The following is an 18,881-nucleotide window of genomic DNA, read 5'->3' on the forward strand; positions in this document are numbered from 1 at the left end:
GAGACCCTTCGTCAGGACTAACTGAAGGAAGAGTTAGTAAGAGATTTGAAAGTTCCTTCAGTTAGTCCTGACGAAGGGTCTCGGCCTGAAACGTCGACTGTACCTCTTCTTGGAGATGCTGCCTGGCCTGCTGCGTTCACCAGCAACTTTGATGTGTGTTGCTTGAATTTCCAGCATCTGCAGAATTCCTGTTGTTTGTCCTCTTTAAGGAGTCTGTGCATCCTCCTCATGGAATGTGTTGTTGTTCTCTAGGTCCTCTGGTTTCTTCCCACAATCCAAAGAAATACCAGGTAGGTTAGAACATAGAAACATAGAAAAAGAGAAAGCATACAGCACAATACAGGCCCTTCGGCCCACAAAGCTATGCTGAACATATCCCTACCTTAGAACTACCTAGGCTTTACCCATAGCCCTCTGTTTTTCTGAGCTCCATGTAGCCATCTAGGAGTCTCTTAAAAGACCCTATCGTTTCTGCCTCCACCGCCGTTGCCGGCAACCCATTCCACGCACTCACCACTCTCTGCATAAAAAACTTACCCCTGACGTTTCCTCTGTACCTACTTCCAAGCACCTTAAAATTATGCCCTCTCGTGCTAGCCATTTCAGCCCTGGGGAAAAACCTCTGACTATCCACACGATCAATGCCTCTCATTATCTTGTACATCTCTATCAGATCACCTCTCATCCTCCGTCGCTCCAAGGAGAAAAGGTCGAGTTCACTCAACCTATTCTCATGAAGCATGCTCCCCAATCCAGGCAACATCCTTGTAAATCTCCCCTGCACCCTTTCTATAGCTTCCACATCCTTCCTGTAGTGAGGCAACCAGAACTGAGCACAGTACTCCAAGTGGGGTCTGACCAGGGTCCTATATAGCTGCAACATTACCTCTTGGCTCTTAAACTCAATCCCACGATTGATGAAGGCCAATGCACCGTATGCCTTCTTAACCACAGAGTCAACCTGCATAGCAGCTTTGAGTGTCTTATGGAGTCGGACTCCGAAATCCCTCTGATCCTCCACACTGCCAAGAGTCTTACCATTAATGCTATGTTCTGCCTTCATATCTGACCTACCAAAATGAGCCACCTCACACTTACCTGGATTGAACTCCATCTGCCACTTCTCAGCCCAGTTTTGCATCCTATCATTGTCCCGTTGTACCCTCTGACAGCCGTCCACACTATCCAAAGCACCCCCAACCTTTGTGTCATCAGCAAATTTACTAACCCATCCCTCCACTTCCTCATCCAGGTCATTTATAAAAATCACAAAGAGTACCCTGTCCCAGAACAGATCCCTGAGGCACACCACTGGTCACCGACCTTCATGCAGAATATGACCCATCTACAACCACTCTTTGCCTTCTGTGGGCAAGCCAGTTCTGCATCCACAAAGCAATGTTCCCTTGGATCCCATGCCTCCTTACTTTCTCAATCAGCCTTACATGGGGTACCTTATCAAATGCCTTGCTGAAATCCATATACACTACATCTACGGCTCTACCTTCATCAATGTGTTTAGTCAAAAAATTCAGTCAGGCTCGTAAGGCACGACTTGCCTTTGACAACGCCATGCTGACTATTCCTAATCATATTATGCCTCTCCAAATGTTCAAAAATCCTGCCTCTCAGGATCTTCTCCATCAACTTACAAACCACTGAAATAAGACTCACTGGCCTAAAATTTCTTGGGCTATCCCTACTCCCTTTCTTGAATAAGAGAACAACATCCGCAACCCTCCAATCCTCCGGAACCTCTTCCCGTCCTCATTAATGACGCAAAGATCATTGCCAGAAGCTCAGCAGTCTCCTTCCTCGCTTCCCACAGTAGCCTGGGGTACATCCTGTCTGGTCCCAGTGACTGATCCAACTTGATGCTTTCCAAAAGCTCCAGCACATCCTCTTTCTTAATATCTCCATTCTCAAGCTTTTCAGTCCACTGCATTCATCCTTACATCGCCAAGATACTTTTCCGTCGTGAATACCAAAGCAAAGTATTCATTAAGTACTTCCAGTTCCATACACACTTTTCCACTGCCACACTTGATTGGCCCTATTCTCTCACACTTTATCCTCTTGCTCTTCACATACTTGTAGAATGCCTTGGGGTTTTTCTTAATCCTGTCCACCAAGACCTTCTCATGGCCCCTTCTGGCTCTCCTAATTTCATTCTTAAACTCCTTCCTGCTAGCCTTATAATCTTCTAGATTCATATTATTACCTAGTTTTTTGATCCTTCCGTAAGCTCTTCTTTTCCTCTTGACTAGATTTACAACAGCCTTGTACACCACGGATCTTGTACCCTACCATCCTTTCCATGTCTCATTGGAATGTACCTACTCAGAACCCCATGCAAATATCCCCTGAACATTTGCCACATTTCTTCCATACATTTCCCTAAGAACATCTGTTTCCAATTTATGCTTCCAAGTTCCTGCCTGATAGCTTCATATTTCCCCTTACTCCAATTAAACATTTCCCTAACTTGTCTGTTCCTATCCCTCTCCAATGCTAAGGTAAAGGAGATAGAATTGTGATCATTATCTCCAAAATGCTCTCCCAGTGAGAGACCTGACACCTGACCAGCTTCATTTCCCAATACCAGATCAAGTACAGCCTCTCTTCTTGTAGGCTTATCTACATATTGTGTCAAGAAACCTTCCTGAACATACCTAACAAACTCTACTCCATCTAAACCCCTCACTCTAGGGAGATGCCAATCAATACCTGGGAAATTAAAATCTCCAACCGCAACAACCCTGTTATTATTACTCCTTTCCAGAATCCGTCTCCCTATCTGCTCCTCGATGTCCATGTTACTACTGGGTGGTCTATAAAAAACACCCAGTAGAGTTATTGACCCCTTCCTATTCCTAACTTCCACCCACAGAGACTCCGTAGACAACCCCTCCATAACTTCCTCCTATTCTGCAGCCGTGACACTATCTCTGATCGACAGTGCCACGCCCCCACCTCTTTTGCCTCCCTCCCTGTCCTTTCTGAAACATCTAAAGCCTGGCACTTGAAGTAGCCATTCCTGCCTCTGCACCATCCAAGTCTCTGTAATGGTGACAACATCACAGCTCCAAGTGCTGATCCAGACTCTAAGCTCATCCACTTTATTCATGATACTCCTCACATTAAAATAGACACATCTCAAACCATCGGACTGAGTGCATCCCTTCTCTATCACCTGCCTTTCCTCCCTTTCGCACTGTCTCCAAACTTTCCCTATTTGTGAGCCAACCTCCCTTTCCTCCGTCACTTCAGTTTGGTTCCCACCCCCCAGCAATTCTAGTTTAAACTCTCCCCAATAGCTTTAGCAAATCTTGTCCCCCTCAGATTCAAGTGCAACCTGTCCTTTTTGTACAGGTCACACCTGCCCCAGAAGAGGTCCCAATGATCCAGAAATCTGAATCCCTGACCCCTGCTCCAATCCCTCAGCCACACATTTATCCTCCAGCTCATTCTATTCCTATACTCACTATCACAACGCACAGGCAGTAATCCCGAGATTACTACCTTTGAGACCCTGCTTCTCAACTTCTTTCCTAACTCCCTGTGGTCTGTTTTCAGGACCTCCTCCCTTTTCCTACCTATGTCATTGGTACCAATATGTACCACGACCTCTGGCTGCTCTCCTTCCCACTTCAGGATATTGTGGACGCGATCAGAAACATCCTGGACCCTGGCACCTGGGAGGCAAACTACCATCCGCGTTTCTTTCCTGCATCCACAGAATCGCCTATCTGACCCCCTAACTATAGAGTCCCCTACAACTTCCTCTTCCCCATCCTCTTCCTTTCCTTACCCTTCTGAGCCACAGGGCCAGACTCTGTGCCAGAGGCGCGACCACTGTTGCTTCTCCCAGGTAGGCCATCCCCCCCCGCCCCCAACAGTACTCAAACAGGAGTACTTATTGTTAAGGGGGACAGCCACTGGGGTACTCCCTAGTACCTGCTTCTTGCCCTTCCCTCTCCTGACTGTTTCCTGTGGTCCCAGGGTGACTACCTGCCTATAGCTCCTCTCTATCGCCTCCTCACTCTCCCTGACCAGATGAAGGTTATCAAGCTGCAGCTCCAGTTCCCTAATGTGGTTTCTAAAGAGCTGCAGTTCGACGCACCTGGTGCAGATGTGGTCGTCCGAGAGTCTCTAGGACCTCCCACATCTGACACCAAGCGCAGAAAACTGGCCTCACACACATACTCTCTGTTTTTATTTTAAACAGATCACCTACCTGGCCTCAACCCTTTATCGCCGAAGCCCCATTGAGCCAAAGTCTTCCTACTTTGTCTCCTACTACTCCATCGCCTGCTCCTCCGACGCCTGCCCTGTAAATGTGTCTTCCTTTTAAACTCTTCCCGCTGTTCTCACTGGCCGACCTCCATGCGCTTGCGCAGTCATGCCCCGTTCAAAGCACTGAAGAAATAACCGTCACCTTTTCAACTCTGCTTGCTTTTAAACTCTTCCCACTGGTCTCACTGGCCAACCTCCATGCGCTTGTGCAGTCGTGCCCCATTAAAACCATTGAAGTTAATTGGTCATTGTAAATTGTCCTATGATTAGGTTAGGGTTAAATCAGATTTGTCAAGGATTGCTGGGCAGTGCGACTTGAAACCTCTAAATAAATAAATAAATTGGAAGTGGTCTGCAATTTCAGGATTACATTAGGACTTTTATCAGTACTGGACTAGACCTTGCACTAGGTGCAGTCATAGGGCCAGTGTTACATACCCCTAGGGTTCATTTTTTCTGTGGACTGTCACTTTAAAACGCTGAGAGAATGAGTCTGACTTTTGGGACACTGTTGGATTTCTGCTGACTGCAAAATTGCTTGGTTACTATGGTGAGAGAGGTGGAATTGTTTGATGGACAATGAATGTTTATAGTTTGTCACGGCTTGTTTCGAATAAGCAAGGTCAGATGATCTCCTTACAGACACACATAGAGAGACACACAGTTCAGAGTCAAGATGGCTTCTATCAATGGAAGACACCAGTGAGTGAGGTCGCTGGTTTAAACTTTTAGTAGCCCAAAAGGGGTGAGTTGAGATCGATCCAGAGTATTGATAATTGACACTCACAAGTACTACAACTAGAAGAATTTTGCAGAGAAAGAGGAGGGGAGAGAAATGTTTGAAACAGAAGAAACCTAGTGATAAAGAGATCACTGCTTGGACTCTTTCCGAAGGAGCCCGTAAGGGGTGAGTTTGATTCCATTCGAATACGAAAGTGTGATTGTCACATAGTTAATCCACAGGAGTGGGTTCTCTGCTGAGGGGAAAACCTTTGTAAATACCCACGTGTGAATTTACCCTTTGTCTGAGTGTGGTATTTCACTGGAAGACAGTATCGCTGTGGCAAATCACTGTTGGAGTTATTTCGTATGTCGTGGAACTGATAAGTGGCTATCACGTTGTGTGTTTGGGGTAACCGTGTGGAATCTACCGCTGTGTCTACCCTTGCCTGGGTGGTGGTTCCCTTGAAGATGGTCCCCTTTGTGATACTTCGTGTGTGGAGTGGAACAACTTCAGAGATAAAACCTACTGCTACTGTTATTTTGTATTGCTGTCGTGGAATATCGACGTAATTGCCTTCTCACAACATTTGCCTTTGGATTACAAATATCTCGCATTAATTAACCTGAGGATTGAACTGAATTTTCTTACCACACCATTGTAAGACTGTATCACTTACCACCTAAGCTTGAAGAAGTTTGGGGATTTATATATATTCAACTATATCTGCATAACACCATTAACTCTTGATTTACCTGGTTTAAGTAAATATATGACATAGTTACTGATAAAATAGTGTTTTGTTTAACAGCAAAACCAGACCCCAGGTGTGTTCTATTGCTGCTGATACTTTTACAGGGTTGCGTGTACGTGACACCAGCAAGATGCAATGAATTTTAGACTCATTTATGTGGCACTTTCCCTTATCGATCACCTATAAAGTTAAGAATCTACACCAGTTGTCAAAAATAAAAATATTTCTTGTGTATTACGGATTGCTAACTTTGAAGTTGAACATCTTACTTCTCTTTAAATTGGTGCCGGCAATGCTCACTGCAGAACCTTCTATCGCTTCTGACTTCGTTCACTGTGTAAGTGTGACCACAGTTTGTACAGCAGCAAACACTTTCCACGTGTGGCTGTTCATCCATGTAAGATGCATTTGTCTGTTTCACTGCAAGAATAAGATATGGTAAGTAAATGTAATCATTTGAAATATTACTAATAATTGATCTGAATATGGACAAGAACTTCAGCAAAAAGGCTCTGTTAATTCATTAATGCTATTAAGGTGAAAACTGAGTAAGTGATACACGTGCATATACTTGCTACTTATAGATAGCAATGCATTTGTTTAGTACAAGACATCTATCAATCCTTTGATTTTTATTCAGACTCCAGAAACGTTGGCATTTTGAAAATTTTACTACACATTTTAATGTTGATTCTGTCAACCTAAAAGTTGCACAAGATCAAAAAATGTCCTTGGCGGTTAATATTTTATATTTTATCAATACTACTTCCATCTGTAAATATATTTCCTTTTGGTGGCATAATCTGTAGCTATTTCATCTTATTCCAACTACAATGCATATCATGAAATGTTTTACAATTCCGAAAACCTAAGTGAGAGCAATTTATCAAGTTTAAGGGAACTCATTCAATTCATAACGTTTTTGATTTTTTTTAGAAACTTTCAATAAGAACTTAATAAAGAACCTTTCTGGAAGTACAAGAAGTGATCAAAATTAGCACAATGGAGTTGTGCACTGTACAAAAATAATATATTAATGTGTAATTTTATGGAGAAATGAGATATAGTTCACAATGAAGATCTTCATCACTAAGTTCCCTATTTCAGCCGTATCACTTTTGACTACAACCACATGGAACCTGAGATGACAGAAGAATTCAAAGCAACTTTATTCACAGGTTGCCTTGTCACTCTTTCCAGTTGTGTGTTGGCAATCCAATAGCAGAAGCCTGAGAATTGATTGCCCATCTACCATTTTACATGCAGAAGGTACAGAACTCTTGGAAGAACAGCATTAACGAATATGGAGAAAATTACAGGTTTCTGCCATTATTGAAAAATAAGTAATGCAAAGTGCTAGGAACAAGAACTTAAAAATCAGATTCAAGGCTGCTGGGTAGAGTTTAAACTAAAATTAATTAGCACCAAAGGGCAAAATATATACTCAGCTCTGTATAAAACTGCTTTGTTATTTTGGTTTTATCCTTAGAACATAACTACTTAGAAGTGCAAACCAGAAACATTGCTAATCAAGCAGCAGACTTGATTTTTCAGTTTAGATCGTAAGCAATACAGCCTGGAGCTCAGCAAATGTACGGAGAGTCACTTGGGAAAGATGAATGGGCAGCATTTTCACACCTACAAGGTTATTGGTACTTACTTATTCATTCACGCACTCTATATTTTTATTCCCAACTCATGTAACTACACTAACAACTAACTCCAGTAGACAAACAGGCACAGCACACTCAACAATTAGGAGCTTGGCTGCACCATGCTTGTTAGACTTCTGAATGCTGCAAATTTCCAACAACCAGAAGCAATGCGGAGTGGTGTAGCTAACAGAGTCATTGGCCTACAGTTCCAGCAACTCGTGCTCGGTCCCGATCTCCAGTGCTGTAGGTATGGAGTTTGCACATTCCCCATCAAACTGGTTTCCTTCCGCATGCACGTTGGCAGGTAAATTGGCTGCTATAAAATTGACCCCAGTGAGTAGGTAATGGTGTAACCTACAGGAAGTTGAAGGGAAGGGAATGTGCGAAGAATAAAATGGGTAAGTGCGCAACTAATGTTACTGGGTGGGGGGGGGTCAATGTGGACCCTGTGATGACTCAAAAAGGTGTTACCTATCATTAAGGACCCCTATCACCCAGGACGTACCCTTTTCTCATTGCTACCATCGAAGAGGAAGCACAAAAGCTTGAGGATACACACTCAACATTTTACAAACAGCTTGTTCCCTACCGGCATCAAATTTCTGAATGGACAATTAACACATGTACACTCCCTCATTATTTTTCCCTCTCTTTTACACTACTTAATTGTAATTTATAGTGCTTTTTATCATGTCTTGCACTGTACCTCAGCCATAAAACAACTTTCGTGATGTATGCAGTGATATTGAACATGATTCTGATTCTGATTCTAATTCTATGTTGTATCTCTCTGTGACACCAACTCTAACAGCATGTGTTCACCCGTTTCAGTTACAACGCAAATGGAGCTTGGGATTTAATGTTAGCCAAGATTATGTACAGAAGGTGTAGAGTGGGATGATCCCTTTTCAATATCTTACGTATATCTATGCTGCAAGTAATGACAATGTGCGTTGCTAATAATGTGGAACGGGGCTGAAATATGTGCATGAGAAAACCAAAATGAAAAACATGGAGCTGAAGTAATGCAAGAAACCAATGAATTATCCTACCTTCTTTCAGGTAAACAGCTGAGCACTCAGGAGAAACTCCTAGGCATTAAATGGAGGCATTATGAATTTATGTATCACATATACCCATAAAAATGGCTTTCCACTTTGAATGTTGCAACAGTTCTTTTGAGGATGTGGTAACCATGGCATAAAAGTGTTTTCTCCAATAACAGATAGACTAACAACTGTTTTATTTACTTACTTATTTAGCGATACAGTGTGAAGTAGGTCCTTCCAGCCCTTCGAGCCACACCACCCCAGAAAACTCGATTAACCCTAACCTAATCACGGGACAATTTACAATGACTAATTAACTACCCAGAATGTCTTTGGGCTGTGGGCACCCGGAGCACCCAGGGAAAACACACAGTTTCCACAGAGAGGACCCACAGACTCCTTACAGACAGCGCCAGAATTAAACTCTGAACTGTGGAAAGGCTCAAGCTGTAATAGCATTGGATTACCTACGTTGGCTACCGCAATGACCCCTCAAAAATTATATAAAGCTTTAAATGACAGCTCAATTATCATTTTCCAGAATCAGAATGTAATATTTCTTTAATTAGCTACAGCTCACTAATTAACTTCAAATAGATCAAGCTAATTTTACATTTATAAGTAATTAGCTAAGTTTTTTGAATTACTTAGAAATGTTGTGCTATTTAATTAAAACATGATTCCAATTAGTTACAGGCAATTTTTGAATAATTAATGATGCATATAAAGCAAATTCCAACAAAACCTGTAAACAAAATACTTGATTTCACTTCTCTCTTCCTGTGGTTCTTTTTTTTTGTAACATCATATGATAAACTTTCTCTGACAGGAAGTCTTTAAACATGCATTGGATACAGACTGATATAATTAGGTGCAGTCTGATGCTGGGGAAATTGTTAGGCACTGTCACTCAAGTCCTGGAAACAATCATTAACAGGATATAGTCCATGTTGTATAGGCGCTATCATCTCAGCATAATATTTCATGAGATTTTGGATCTTGCAATGAGACATTTCTCTGCTTTTGAACTTGGCAATCGGAATTCTTTTCTCTGTATGGTTACCCTTTTTCCTGACGCTCCTTCCTGCTGTAACTGGAACAAGACAGAATGACAGGACAAAATTCCCCTTTTATATTTAAGACAGAGATACTATCCCAGACATCTGCTCAAGACATTTTGGAACCCAACGATCAGAAATAGAGGTACAAGGTTAAGTTGCCCCTTTACACTGCTGTTTCGAAGTGTTTTCAAAGAGAGTATCACCCGGAAACTCTGTCAAAGATCACAAAGTGAATATAAACTTATGCAAAGAAAACCTGTCATAAGATTTTTTTTTAAATTAAAACACTCATTGTAACCCTGAAAAAGAATCTGTTGATGATTGAAAGATCAAATGAACGTCAGTGATGACAAATGTAGAAAATGGCAGCTGGAACAATACAGTGCAGTAACTATGCAAGTGTAAAATGTTTAAATAATGGACCTACAATCCCTTTTACTTGCACCAATGATTATTTGCCATATTGCTTCTGAATCTACAGAAACCAAGCCCTCAGTATGCTCTACCCGCCAGGATCCCTGACTCAGAAAAAATGAAAAGTTCACTCGTCCATTCTTTGCCTCCAGTTACAAGCAACTTTAACATTTATTTGAAAAATAATTAACAAAACAAGGGGCATAATGCAAACTTAAATTCAGCATAGACTTTGATTTGAAACAATGCCAAACATTGTTTAACATCTGCTGAGTCACTGTAGGCTATGACCTGAAGTGTTGATGTGTATCCCAGTAGATATGCCTTACACTCAGTAGGGGTGGTTGTATTCCAGCCAGCCTCACTACAAGTATCACTCTCAGCTTCCACCGGTGTTGCTGGAGATGCCGTCGTCACAGATTCTGTCACAATACCCTCTGAGCTGACAACCTCCAGAACTCCAAATTCATTCAGTCGGAACTACAAAGAAAAAGCAATTGCATCGTTCAACACACATTCACCAAAAGCACTCAAGAGGAAACAAACCTCACATGAGGAACCATTTGAGTAAGTTAATGGTAAAATACTTTCTTCCATTTAATTCTTTGCGAAATAACAACTGAAGCCAAAGAATTAGAATACCATGGTAGAGATGTGGAAAATGTTGGTTGTCATACTGGGGGTACTGTGTGCCGTTCTAGTCATCCCACTGTAGGAAAGACATGATGAAGCTAAGGAAAAGATAGACAAAGATGCTGTCTGGACTAGAGGACTTAAGTTAACAGGAGATTGGATAGGCTAGGTCTGTTTTTCCTGGAGTAATGGAGGCTGAAATGTGGCACAATGGAGGTATATAAAATTGTGAGAGGCATGGATAGGGTAGAAAGCCAGAGTCTGATCCCCCTGGTAGGGCTTTTTAAAACTAGAGGGCAGAGCTTTAAGGTGATATTTAAGGGGGTAACAACATTTAAGAGGCATCTGGTCATTTGCTGGAATGAACTTGGGATAGAGTGATATGGAATTAATATAGGCAAGTGTGATTAGTACAGATTAACATGGTGTCGGGAAAAACACAGAGGGCCTGTTTCTATGATGCAGAACTCTATGACTCTATAAAGATCATACATCTTCTAAATTTTCAATTAGAAGTCAGATCTTATTTACAAAAAAACTCACTAAAGAGAATTAATTAAAATTACCATTTTAATTCCAGAGAAAAAACTGAGAGAACAGTCCCTTAAATACGTGACTTAGTGCAGTATTTTGTTATTGCTATCATTAATATATATCATGCATACACCAAAGAATCATGAATTATGAGACAACTTTCAACCTATTGCACCCAATTTATTTGAAAAAAGTATATCTCAAAATCCACTTTCTTTCTCTTTCCTCCCAATGTTGCATTTTAAGTAAATAACCCATTTATTTTTTAAAGTTGGCATTGGATCTGTGATCAAAATCCTTTCTAGCAATGCATTCCAATTTATAACTTGGTCTGCAAAAAAAGAAATTAGTTCCTCATATCCCTAGTGGATTCTTTGCCAATTACCTTAAATTTGTTAGTTCAATTGGTTCACGCTTGGTGCCTCAAAGCATACAAGATAGGAAGGAACTTTTCCAACTCTCAGGATCAATTTTCTAAAATTGCAGAATCAGAATGGGTACTCTCAGAAAATGACAGTGAGGATTGCAACGACCTCCCTCCGATAAGTTGGGCTTACAGCAATGAGAATTTTAAACACCAGGTGATATAGAAACATGAGAAAGTCTGCAGATGCTGCAAATCCAAAGCAACACACACTAAGTGCTGGAGGAACTCAGCAGGTCAGGCAGCATCTATGGAAACGAAAAAACAGTCAATGTTTCGGTCTAAGGCGCTTCTTGTTGCTCCTCCACCCTGAAGGTGGCCTCACCTTGTGTGGTAAACCATATATATGTTGTAACTGGGTTAACTGTCTGGACATGCCCCTCTGCTGACTGTCCCTGTGGCTCCGCCCACAGAACCCTGAATAAAGGTGATTTCGCCTTGCCCTTCCCCCTCAGTCCGGGGCAGACACTCAGCATGGAAGTCGTATTTTACTGCAAATAAAAGCCTTTCAATATTTACCCTATTTCAGTCTTTTGGAATTATTGAAGGTGTTTCACCTTGGCAGGTAAAGTAACCTTCCAGGCTGTGGCATACACCTTTTTTCTTGCTACCACCATCTGACAGGATTTACAGAGGGCCCACATCACCAGGTTCAGGAACAGTTATTACCCCACAACCATCAGGCTCTAAAGCCAGTGTGAATAATTTCAATGACACTACTCTGAACTGATTCTATGACCTGCAGACTCATTTTCAATATCTCTTTACAACTGATGTTCTCGGGTGTATTTGAACAATTTGCTTTCCTTTGAAAATGGGTTGTCAGTCTTTGTCAGTTTATGTACTTTTCCAGTAAATGCCTGCAAGACAATGAACCTCAAAGTAGCATATACATACAATGATGTGAAATCTACTTTGAACTTAAAGCATTCAACTGCAGCCAAAATTGGAAAGCAGGCAACACAGAGAATTCAAGCCCTGTCCAGTGCAAGAAAGATTTATTTGCATACATAAAAAAGGTACTTTGCACCTAGATATTTCCTGGCTCACCACGTAGTGACATGTTAAAGTGGCAGTGAGATTTAGACAATTACTATGATGCCTTGGGTACAGCATTTTCAGCTCATCAATAAATTTACTGAGTTGACTGCAAAGCTCCAAGCAGAAGAGACATAATGGAAGACTCTTTGGCCAACAATGCAATCCCCTTCACTCCAATCACATTTGCAAGGTGGGACAACGTTATCTGTAGCAAAGCCAGCAACTCAACAGGGTCTGGGAAGTGGCAATATGCCTATAAATTGAATGCAACCTTAACCTGACCTAAAAATCCCTAACAAGGGAAGATAAAACCATCTAGAATTGTAACTTCATATTACGTTCAAAGTTCAAAGTAATTCATTATCAAAGTACAGATATGTCACGATATAAGACCCAGAAATTTATTTTATTGCGGGCATTCAAAGTAAATTCAAGAATCGCAATAGAATCAATGAAAGCAACACACACAAAATTAACACAGATTGAAACCAGCTGCAGATTTTGAAAACAGAAGAAAGGTCTCAGCCTGAAACGTCAACTGTTTACTCTTTGCCATAGACGCTGCCTCGCCTGCTGTGCTCCTCCAGCATTTTATGTATTGCTTGGACTTCCAGTATCTGCAGATTTTCTCTTGTTTGAGAATCAATGAAAGACTACCCCCAACAAGATGGACAAACAATTAATATGCAAAAGACAACAAACTGTCCAAATACAAAGAGAAAAATGAAGAAGAATGACAATAATAAATAAATAAGCAATAAATATTGAGAACATGAGATGATGAATCCTTGAAAATGAGTCCATCGGTTGTGCGAATAGTTCACTGATGGGTGAGTGAAGTTGAGCTAAGTTATCCCCTCTGGTTCCAGAACCTGGTGGTTGAGGGGTAATAACTGTTCTGGAACCTGGTATCGTGAGTCCTGAGGCTCCATTATCTTCTTCCAGATGGCAGCAGTGAGAAGAGAATATGCACCTGGATGGTGGGATGTCTTGATGGTGGATGCTGCTTTCCTGCGACAGCTGCTCCACATAGATGAGCTCAGTGGTGGGGAGGGCTTTACCCATGATGGACTGGGCCATATCTACGTCTTTTTTAAGGTGTTTCCATTCAAGGGCATTGGTGTTTCCATACCAGACCATGATGCAACCTGTCAATATACTCTCTACCGCACATCTATAGAAGTTTGCCAAAGTTTTCAATGACATGCTGAATCTTCTCAAACTTCTAACCAGAGGTGCTACCATACCTTCTTCGTAATGGCACTAATGTGCTGGACCTAAGACAGAAAAGTGAGGAATTTAAAGTTGCTGATCCTCTCCATCTTGAATACCCCGATGAGAACTGGCTCATGGACCTCTGGTTTCCTCCTCCTTGGTCTTGTTGATATTGACTGAGAGATGATCAATATTCCCCAAAATGTTAATATTGCTTTGTGAAATTTGGAACTTTGATGACTATATAGCTGTTACTGACAGTCAAAAGCAAGAGGCACACATAAAATGCAACAACTTAGGAGAGGTTACACTTAGCATCAATATTAGGTACAGACTTTGAGAAACTGAGGAATAATGGAAAAATGTATAAACATGCAATGTTCCCTATTTGCTTCAAGGATTGCATTTAGAAAGCATTCTACTTTGTAAAAGGGTAAATTTTGTCCAAATTAAAAGAATCGCTAACCTTCAAGTTGCTTCCAGGTAAGGTAGCAATCCCATCTTTCCATTCCAAAACACTGACCACATCACAGTTGTGCACTCCACTGATCTGAGGACTAATTGTAGCAGTCACTGGCACAGTGCTGTCTGGCTGTTCTGCTTTGACTGGCAAGGAAATGCCTTGATTTTCTCTGGAGAAACTCCGAGGTTTTCGAAGATTCGCTGCTGTATTAACTGATTTTACATTTGAAAAAAAATGCAAACAAGTAAAATCTTACAATATATTTGTACATGCACTGTTAGATACTGTATTGTTGTTGAGAGGATACTGTCATCTTCAACTTATTACATAAATTGTCAATCTATCATTATAGTTACAATCATGGTTTCGCTGAGGGTATACTTTGTTACTTTATTTGGAAAGCAAATTAAGGTAATTCTATTTTCTAAAGGCTAGATATTTTGAGTCTTGATACTTGAATGTCAACATTGACATGACAGTTAGATTGGATTTCAAAATAGGGAACCAGGTATGAAAATTGACATTATATCAACAACAGAAAACATCTTTATGCATTATTTTTATATTTTTTATTTAAACTGTATTTATAACCCTGTATTATCAAACACACATCTCAAAATCCAACCCTATGTCCCTATCATAAGAGGTGAAAATGGGCAAGACCAGCTATCAGGGCTCTGGTGAAGCTGTACTGGCTAATCCAGCAGAGGAGGACAAAGGGCTTAATTAGGAAAGGGAAAAAAGATTATGAAAGAAAGCTGGCAGGGAACATAAAAACTGACTGTAAAAGCTTTTATAGGTATGTGAAAAGAAAAAAGATTGGTTAAGACAAATGTAGGTCCCTTACAGTCAGAAACAGGTGAATTAATCATGGGGAACAAGGACATGGCAGACCAACTGAAAACTACTTTAGTTCTGTCTTCACTATGGAGGACGTAAGTAATCTTCCGGAAATAGTAGGGGACAGAGGGTCTAGTGAGATGGAGGAACTGAGGGAAATACATGTTAGTAGGGAAGTGGTGTTAAGTAAATTGAAGGGATTAAAGGCAGATAAATCCCCAGGGCCAGATGGTCTGCATCCCAGAGTGCTTAAGGAAGTAGCCCAAGAAATAGTGGATGCATTAGTGATAATTTTTCAAAACTCATAAGATTCTGGATTAGTTCCTGAGGATTGGAGGGTGGCTAATGTAACCCCACTTTTTTTAAAAAGGAGCAAGAGAGAAACCAGGGAATTATAGACCGGTTGGCCTGACATCAGTGGTGGGGAAAATGTTAGGGTCAGTTATCAAAGATGTGATAACAGCACATTTGGAAAGAGGTGAAATCATTGGACAAGGTCAACATGGATTTGTGAAAGGAAAATCATGTCTGACGAATCTCATAGAATTTTTTGAGTATGTAATTAGTAGAGTGGATAGGGGAGAACCAGTGGATGTGGTATATTTGGATTTTCAAAAGGCTTTTGACAAGGTCCCACACAGGAGATTAGTGTGCAAACTTAAAGCACACAGTACTGGGGGTATGGTATTGATGTGGACAGAGAATTGGTTGGCAGACAGAAAGCAAAGAGTTGGAATAAACGGGACCTTTTCAGAATGGCAGGCAGTGACTAGTCGGGTACCGCAAAGCTCAGTGCTGGGACCCCAGTTGTTTACAATATATATTAATGACTTAAGACGAGGGAATTAAATGCAGCATCTCCAAGTTTGCGGATGACACGAAGCTGGGCAGCAGTGTTAGCTGTGAGGAGGATGCTAAGAGGATGCAGGGTGACTTGGATAGGTTGGGTGAGTGGGAAAATTCATGGCAGATGCAATTTAATGTGGATAAATCTGAGGTTATCCACTTTGGTGGCAAGAACAGGAAAACAGATTATTATCTGAATGATGGCCAATTAAGAAAAGGGGAGATGCAACGAGACCTGGGTGTCATTGTACTCCAGTCTTTGAAAGTGGGCATGCAGGTACAGCAGGCGGCAAAAAAGGCGAACGGTATGCTGGCATTCATAGCAAGTACAGGAGCAGGGAGGTTCTACTGCAGTTGTACAAGGCCTTAGTGAGACCACACCTGGAATATTGTGTGCAGTTTTGCTCCCCTAATCTGAGGAAAGACATTCTTGCCATAGAGGGAGTACAAAGAAGGTTCACCAGATTGATTCCTGGGATGGCAGGATTTTCATATGATGAAAGACTGGATCGTCTAGGCTTATACTCTCTGGAATTTAGAAGATTGAGGGGGGATCTTATTGAAACGTATAAAATTCTAAAGGGATTGGACAGGCTAGATGCAGGAAGATTGTTCCCGATGTTAGGGAAATCCAGAATGAGGGGTCACAGTTTAAGGATAAAGGGGAAGCCTTTTAGGACCGAGGTGAGGAAAAACTTCTTCACACAGAGAGTGGTGAATCTGTGGAATTCTCTGCCACAGGAAACAGTTGAGGCCAGTTCATTGGCTATATTTAACAGGGAGTTAGTTATGGCCCTTGTGGCTAAAGGGATCAGGGGGTATGGAAAGAAGGAAGGTACAGGGTTCTGAGTTGGATGATCAGCCATGATCATACTGAATGGCAGTGCAGGCTCGAAGGGCTGAATGGCCTACTCCTGCACCTATTTTCTATGTTTCTATGCTTCTATGTTAATCTCCTGTACAGCAGATACAATGGATTACAGAAACATTGTTGAACTCCAACCATACCATCTACTTTGTGAGAAGAGGCGCATAATTGAGTGAGCACATGATGATGGGGATTCTCCTGGTCCATCCTTGAGAAACTGGCTCAGAACAGAGGATGATGGACATTGGAAGTCATCAATGGCCTATGCTCCACTGGGAGCTAAGGGCCCCAAGAAGAAGATTATCAAATGCACTAGGTCCCACAGTGGATATGGATATTGTAGCAAAGTGATCAAGTTTCAGAAGCAAAAAGCAAACTGCTGGAAGAACTCAGCAGATCAAGTGGTCTTTGTGGAGGGAAAGGGGTGGTTGGCACTTCAGGTTAGTTTCTCTACTAAAGTGGTAATCTACAGACATGGGTAAACATACATTCTTTGGCATTTACACAATAACATACCTGGAATAATAAAGGCTTTGGTTGACAGATGCGTACTCTGAACAGACCTGTTGCTGGTTACTCCATGTAAACTGATTTCACTCGATGGGGTCACATTGCTGGGCATCAGCTCTTCCAATTCCACTCTGTTATTCATTCTAAAAGTTATTCGCCTGTCTATGTGACTGACCCTAGAGTGAAGTTTATAATTTCAACCATCACTCCTATTCATAAATGTATAAGGATCAATTTCCTTCTCATAAAGTCACAAGGATCAACTGGCTCTTTAGTTAACATTTACGAAAATGTTACAATTTCAATGTTTTAAATTTCAAGTAAATGTCAATTGTTTTCAAGAGTTCCAAAGTAAAACTATGGCATGATTTGTGCCTCTCAGGTTTTTCAAGAACTGTACATATTCTGTAATCATATAGAGGGAACTTAATTAAATTTCTATTGTTGAATTACACAACATTAATCAGAGTAACTTACTAAACAATACAGATTAATAATTGGAATTTCTTACATTCACTTTTAAAGAAAATGTCACATAAAAGTAACGAAATAAGTTGAAGTGTTTCTGTGCCAACAACATCTGGTCCCATACTGGAGCTTCTGTAACATATTCCTTTCTCTAGGCTGAGGATTCCTTTGTCTAGCCCTCCCGACATCTACCTTTAATCTCATGCTTCAGCACTATCTTCTTAGAACCAAAAGCTATTGTTCCATTTCCTTACCCTCGACCCGCTACCCCTCTGCAATCAATAGATCATTTCCCACAATTTTTAACAAACTACATACAACCACCAATATATCTTGCTCTCTCCTGCCATCCTGTTCCAGCATTTCAAAATGACTGAAGAAGGAACACCAGTGACTATACTTCATTAGAGGTTTGCGGAGATCAGTATTGTTGTTGCGTGAATAAAGTCACCGGAGAGAGAGTTACGGGTAGATACAAAGCAACTTCTTTATTCAACAGAACAAGGTACAGCAGGCATTGAGACGCTTTCGGTGGAAAGGTCTGCTGGCCCAGTGTGGGGCTCGATATTTATTTGCTAAACACAAAGGGCAATCCATATTTACAAGGTATAGACAATGCTTTCTTTTGAAGCTAATACAAAACTTCACCCCTTCTGATTACATCCATCCCACCGGCACCAGCAGCATCTGGACTGGTATTCAGGAATCCATTGTTCCCAACTGAATCCACAATATATTTATTTGGTATTTTACATGCTTAACATGAAGGACAATCCATATTTATAAAGTATAGATAATGCTGTATTTGAAACTACATGCAAACCTCACACCTTCTGGTTTACATCCATCCCACAGGCACCAGCAGCGTCTGGTCTGGTATTACGCTATTCACAGCTTTTAGGAAATGCATTATTACAAATGGACTGGGATTCTGGTATTCACAGCTTTTAGGAACAGATGACTGGTGACCAAAACCATTTGCTAAGTGTAAATGACCTAAACCCAAAATTACTCTAACAAATATGACACCAAAGGCTCCAGCAAATTTCGACAGATGTACTGACTGGCTGCATCTTTAGCTAATAGGAA

General features: G+C 41.1%; 1 protein-coding gene across 1 annotated transcript in view; it reads right to left on the bottom strand.

The window, feature by feature from the left end:
* Window positions 1–17,466, bottom strand: part of l3mbtl1 (L3MBTL histone methyl-lysine binding protein 1) — a 79,991-nt gene extending 62,525 nt beyond the window's left edge. Inside the window, exons 1-4 of the mRNA XM_072279686.1 lie at window positions 17,331–17,466; window positions 14,264–14,472; window positions 10,280–10,430; window positions 6,041–6,191 (exon numbers count right to left, since the gene is read on the bottom strand). Of these exons, the coding sequence (XP_072135787.1) occupies window positions 6,041–6,191; window positions 10,280–10,430; window positions 14,264–14,472; window positions 17,331–17,466 (647 nt within the window). The remainder of the gene's footprint in view (window positions 1–6,040; window positions 6,192–10,279; window positions 10,431–14,263; window positions 14,473–17,330) is intronic.
* Window positions 17,467–18,881: the final 1,415 nt, after the last annotated feature.

The sequence above is a fragment of the Mobula birostris genome, chromosome 2 (assembly GCF_030028105.1).
Source record: "Mobula birostris isolate sMobBir1 chromosome 2, sMobBir1.hap1, whole genome shotgun sequence".
NCBI lineage: Eukaryota > Metazoa > Chordata > Chondrichthyes > Myliobatiformes > Myliobatidae > Mobula > Mobula birostris.